Genomic DNA, 6,614 nt, shown 5'->3' with positions numbered 1-6,614 from the left:
GGAGCGATTTAAATGAGGGTGTTAATCTACATTAATATCTTTTCAAACAATTGAATATGTACATAAAAGTTGGCATCTGTTTTAGAAAATTTCACTTGTAAAGAAAACAAAAAAAAAAAAACTAGAGTTTATTTCTATTTACTTGCCTCCCCCACGAGAACATAGATACAAAACAGGGTTTTATTGTGGGTAAAATTTAGTTCACCAAAAATGTATTCTGATTGGAACAAAAATTACAATTGCCTCAGTTTAGAAAGATTTCTCCTTCACAAATCTGAAACAAAAGATAACCTGTATTATCAGAATAAAGGGTACACTTTGCTCTTAGCCAAATGCTGTTACTATTTAACAGTTTTCATAATTTCAATAATTTTAGCTATTGGTTTTAATCTGGAAATGTTTCATTTCTTTTATGATTCTAAATATAGATACAACTGTCTATGGTACCATTTCTTGATTCTAGCACTTCCACAATCAGTCACTTGACAATCTATTCCATTAACCTTTATCCTCGTGTGGCTTTTAGCCTTGATAAGTGGTAACTCACTAGTAAAATAAAGTGCATTGCATATTGAATTTACCTACCAATTCCAATGATAAATATATTGCATGATTTTGTAAACATCCCTTGGTCCGATTAATAATGAGTCACCAGACGATTTAATTGTAGAATGTAAATTAATAACATACAATTTTTTCACAGAAGTTTTATCAGCACTATACAAAAAAAATCTTAAATTTTTAATGAAATGTTTTGGATTTATGAAATAATGATTGGATATTTTTAATTTGAACTTTTCCATATACTTTGTTATTTCAAATGCATATTAAACTCCTAAATATATTTATTTTTACAGGGTCCCTATCTCAAGAAAACATTGATGCGACTACTGCCGAAAATGATGATCCACCAGCTAAAAAAAGACGGGTTCTTCGTTCCAATTTTGATCGACCATCTTTGCCAGCTAGATCAGAGCATATTTTACCAGATGTTTGCATACTATGCCAAAAAGTAAAAACTATAGTGTGCAAAGGATCTGGCAAAAGAAACAGGGAAAAACTTGTCAGATGTTCGACAATAGAAGCTGCTAATTTAAAACGAGCAGCAGAAGAAAATGAAAATTAATCACTCCTCATGCAAATAAGGAATAAAGATTGTGTAGCAATCGAAGTGAAATATCATAACTCATGTTACCGTGACTTCACTCGATATTTAACCAAACCAACCAAAACCGAACACTCTGAGCAAACTTCATATGCTAAAGCATTTGAGGTCTTTGCGAAATTAGTCCAAACAAGGATTATCGAAAACAAGGAAATCATGAGACTTAAAAAATTGAAAGATTTGTTTGTCAAACAGATTAAAGAAACACATGGAGTTGATGCGCATTTATATAAAACAGGATATTTAAAACAAAGATCAATGAAAAAATTTCCTCAATTATGCTTCATCACTCCTAAAATGAGATCACAAGGTGACATCGTGTATGTAAATGACATTACAGTGTCTTCTCTTGTAGAGGAAAAAACAGTACTCCATGAGGAAACACATACCACAACTCCAAGTGAAACAGAGTCGTCAGAAAATGACACAAACCAACAAACAAGTCATGTACGCTCAGATCCAAATCCTCTTTCTAACTTGTACATAACAGCTATGGATCTGAGAAATATTATTCAACAAGTAAAACCTCCTTCGTTATGGCCGCCAACAGCAGAAACATTAAATTTGCAGGAGGCTGAAAAGATGGTGCCCCATATTTTATTTAACTTTCTTGCATGGATAGTTGGGGCATCTGAAGATTTGTGCACAGAAAAAATAATGGACATATCTGCATCCGTCTATAGAAAGATTTTGTCTATTTCACAAGACATTATATTTTTGTCTTCTAACGGACGTACATTAATGCCAAAACATTTATCACTTGGTATGGCTGTACGCCATCTGTCTGGATCTGCCCAAGTGATTGGTTTATTGAATGGTTTGGGACATTGTGTTTCTCATTCGGTGGTTTTAAATCATGATACAGCACTAGCTGAACTTGAAATCAATCGTGGAGAAAATTCTATTCCATCCACCATCCAGGCAGGTATTCCAACAACTTTGGTCTGGGACAATAATGATTTTGGTGAGGAAACTTTATCTGGACATGGAACAACACACAACACAACTGGGATAATAATACAAAATATGTTAGTCGAACCGTGTGCATCTAAGATTGCAGTAGAAGGACTCAAAAGAACACGGAAAAGAACATTGGAACCACCAGAAGTAAATTTGGCTACATACACCGGTGGAAGAAAAGATGGCCCACTACCATTTGCTGAACATGTTTCACTTCATTCAGATCGTGTATTTCTGCAAAATTCTCTAAAACTTGATATAGCGTACTATATCACAAAATTCGGCAGTGAAATTATATTACCATCTTGGACTGGGTTTAACCAACTCCTGTGCAAAAGGGAGATTGCATCAAAATCTACCATAGGTTATTTACCCGTAATTGATGTTAGCCCCACAGAAATGGATACAGTCCTTACAATTCTAAAAAAAAGCATTGACATTGCAGATCAACTCAAGTTAGAGTCTCTTGTTATTGTAATGGATCAAGCAATCTATTCAAAGGCACAATTAATTAGATGGAGAAATCCATATTTCATGAAGAGATTGGTGATTCGACTTGGTGCTTTTCATACAGCAATGTCCTTTCTTGGGTGTTTGGGAAAGCGTTTTCGTGATGCCGGGCTTCAAGATATTCTAATAGAATCAGAAGTTGTTGCTGTAGGCTCAATAAATGGAGTTTTCACAGGTAGACACTATAACAGAGCAGTTAGAGCCCATAAATTAGTGGCCGAAGCAATGCAGCATATGCGTTTGACAACCTATTTAAACAGCATTCCTGAAGAAAAGGCAGAAAAAGTGAAGCATTTAATGACATCCTTGTCACAATCATTCCCAGGACCTCAGTATGAAGAAATTCTGAAGGGAGAACATTTTCAAAGTTTTCTATCATCCTATGAAGAATTTATACAGGTTGGCAACAAAAAGCAAACTTTTGCATTCTGGAGTTCTTATATTGACATTGTAGAAATTCTTTTACTTTTCCTTAGAGGTATTCGAGAGTCAAACTGGGAACTTCACTTGGCAAGTGTTAGACAGATGTTACCTTGGGTGTTTGCATATGACCATGTAAATTATAGCAGATACCTTCCAGTTTACTGGTTGGAGATGTCTAATCTCGCTAATACTCATCCAGTGATATATACACAATGCATTGGAGGAGATTTTGCTGTTCAAAGAAGCTCAAATGCCTTTGCTAAAATTCCTTGTGACCAAACCATCGAACAAACTGCTAATCGTGATTCAAAAACAAAAGGTGGTATGACAGGCTTCAGCACAAACAAGAGAGCCGTCAACAGGTGGATATGGTCCCATCATGCGAGAGGGTCTATTACCCATGAATGTGAAACTATGGCTGGCAAAGGAGAACGAAGTGGAACACGATCAGATCTTTTACACAGTCGGATGAAACATGATAAGCTTGCTATTGGAAAGATAATAGACACAGTAAACAGTATGTTTAATCCATTTGAGTATGAACCAGCTGAGTTGATCCATATTGCATCAGGATTAGTTGCGACACAAGATGTTCAAAATGATCTGCAATTTGCTAAGGCAAGGGGCGAATCAGAATTTGAAAATTTCTGTGGGCAGCGTCTACAAACGGGAGAAGTTGATTTTTTTGCCCCGATGAAAAGAATGAATTTAAAAACATTCTCCAGTATGTCTAAAAAATCAAATCATCATGTCCACGGAAAGGATATCACTTTGGAAGCAGATAGAAATCTCCTAGCAAGATTGGTTGTGATTGGTAGAATCCGGAACATTAATCTTCAAGAATTACTGTCATATTCCTTAGGTCCATTACCATTGTCCCTTGCAAATTCACATGGATCGTTGGTTAAAACTAATAAAGCAAACTTACTTCATGCTTTAGAAAGCCATGCTAACAATCCTATTGTTGAGAACCCTATAGTAGGTGGCATATATATAGTGGATGGTATGTCGCTGATACACCAATTAAATTTGAACAAATTACAAGGAGAGAAAACATTTCTTAATCTTGCTCTTGTTATTTTGAAAAGTTTAGTGAACAGGGCAAAATCGAATCATTCTAAAGAAATTCATTTTGTTACTGATACATACCAGCAGATCTCTATAAAAAATATCGAGAGGGATAAAAGAGCTGCTACTAGCTCTCAGATAAGAATCCATGGTCAGCTCCTTCCTCAGCAATGGAAGAAATTTCTTTCAAATGGAGAGAATAAAAAGTCCTTAATAGAATTCTTGGATGAAACATGGTCTAATGTTTCAACATCAGAGCTTAGAGGAGTGAAGGTATTCTTGGCGCATAACAAGAAATGTCATTCCTTCTCACCTGGAAAAGAGGCAAGTGATATTGTCATCCGGTTAGAAGAGACAAAACTTTGTAGTTCACAAGAAGAAGCTGATACACGGATTTATTTGCATGCTTCTTTTGCAGCCAACACTAGTACGGATGTAATCATTATGAGTCCTGATACCGATGTGTTTGTAATTGGAGTTTCTTTACAAAATCTTATTCCCGCACATTTATACTTCCACACAGGAAGAGGAACAAATTTGCGAACAATAGACATCAAGATGATAAAAGACAACATTGGAGAGTCTGTCAGTCAAGCCTTGATTGGTCTACATTGTTTTACAGGATGTGATAGTGTCAGTTCATTTTACGGAAAGGGCAAAAAGAAAGCACTTAGTTTATTACTGAGAGAGAATGAGTTTTGTTACGCATTCAGTGATCTTGGTAATGAATTTTATGTGAAACCAGACACAGCAAAATCATTGGAAATGTTTGTTTGCAGGTTGTATGGCCAACAAAATGTCACAAGTGTTAATGAAGCCAGATACAACATGTTTAGATTCCAAAGAAAATTGGAAATCACAATGCCTCCAAATCAAGATGCCCTGAGTGAACACATCAAGCGAGCTAACTATCAAGCAGGTACGTTTTATAAATATTTAATTTCCAATTATATGTAAAAATTAAATATATGGAGTTTCATTGTTATTTGCTTATTAGAAAGGATGAAAATTATTCAATATTAATGTTAATTTCTTTCTTTTTTCAGGTGTCTATAAAAGGAGCCTCCATGCAAATCCTGATATACCATCTCCTGATTGTCATGGATGGAAGATAGAAAATGGAGATTTAGTAATCCATTGGATGAATCTTCTTCCTGCTCCAGACAGTTTAATAGATTTAATTAACTGCTCTGCCAAATGTAAAAAAAATCATTGTAAAGACGTTAACATTTGTACATGTCTCCAAAACAGGGTCCCATGCACAGATATGTGCAAGTGTGCAAGAGATTCTTGTTATAAAATTAGTAAAAACATTGGACATGATGATGATGACACTGATGATGGTGATGACGACGACGATGATGATGAAGTGGCATAAGCAGTGATCAGTTTTAAATAAAAGCATATATGATCTTATTTACTAACATGTTGTTTGTTTAACTTTCATTAAAAATGCCTTTTTGTCCTTTAAATCTGTGTTATTATTCATAGATTCAAAAAAATACTTTTTAATGAAAATTGACAAACATTGTATATTTTACCAAGTTGATGTGTATAAAAAATGACACAAAATCGCAGCTCTACCTCAGGTTTAAACGACCTTGTTACATACAAAATATAGCAATAGATTTGTATGACTAATAATATTGGTAGACTATAGGTGTCTCTACATGAGAAATATCAAAATGTAAATCTATTTCTTTAGTTATCCACAGAAAAGATTGAAGTTGTTTCAAATAAGATGTTTGAAAAAAGCTTTTTTAGAAAAATATTCCCTATTTTGAAGCATAGTAAATATATTAAGTCCAATATTTATGTATTAAATGATGAAGAAATAAATTGGGAATAAAATGTGCTAAACTAGATGTCTGTATTGTTATCGGTTTGTGTGCTACTAAGGTTTAAGCAAGTCATAATGTTCTATTTGATGATTGTCGGCCATCTTTAAATATGGCCGCCGTTTTCATTAATGCGCAACATTTGTGCTTGTGAAAAAAAATATGATGTCCAGGAGTCTATTGGCATTCATTTGACACCATTTTTTCTTCCACCCCCAACCGAGGTCACAGAATCAAAAATCTAGAGGGATTTTGACCTTTGGGCCCATAGCCTAGAAGGCGGCGATCAGAGAATAAAATGAATCAAATGGTTGGTTAGTTATTGGGTTTTACAACATGTCAACCATCGTTGTTGAGTTATTTTATGTCGAAACATACGTATGTTTTCCATACGATTGTCTTGTAGATGTATTTGTTTCGTAAACGCATATTTTGTATTCAAAAAGTCTGTAAACAGTAAGTTTATAAGCTAGTAGATCTAAATGAAACGGAAAATGACTAAGACGAAGCAAATGGAAGTTAGTTTTGCGAAGACAACAAAAAGCATGCTGTGAAACAAACATTTTTTTTTATAAACCTTTTAATGAATTCATTTTTATTTAATTATTTTTGACAACTAGAAGATAATGATAATAGTCCGCGACGGGGAT

General features: G+C 34.5%; 1 protein-coding gene across 1 annotated transcript; it reads left to right on the top strand.

The window, feature by feature from the left end:
• The first annotated feature begins 1,431 nt into the window (after positions 1-1,431).
• LOC145260021 (uncharacterized) lies at positions 1,432-5,991 on the top strand. Its single transcript, XM_080117998.1, has 2 exons — positions 1,432-5,045; positions 5,173-5,991. Exons 1-2 carry the CDS (start codon positions 1,463-1,465, stop codon positions 5,502-5,504), a joined length of 3,915 nt encoding a protein of 1,304 aa, XP_079974124.1. The 5' UTR covers positions 1,432-1,462; the 3' UTR covers positions 5,505-5,991.
• The last annotated feature ends 623 nt before the right edge of the window (positions 5,992-6,614 follow it).

The sequence above is a fragment of the Euprymna scolopes genome, chromosome 3 (genome assembly GCF_053919585.1).
Source record: "Euprymna scolopes isolate OS-2025 chromosome 3, ASM5391958v1, whole genome shotgun sequence".
Classification (NCBI taxonomy): domain Eukaryota; kingdom Metazoa; phylum Mollusca; class Cephalopoda; order Sepiida; family Sepiolidae; genus Euprymna; species Euprymna scolopes.
This window is presented reverse-complemented; position numbering and strand designations above follow the sequence as displayed.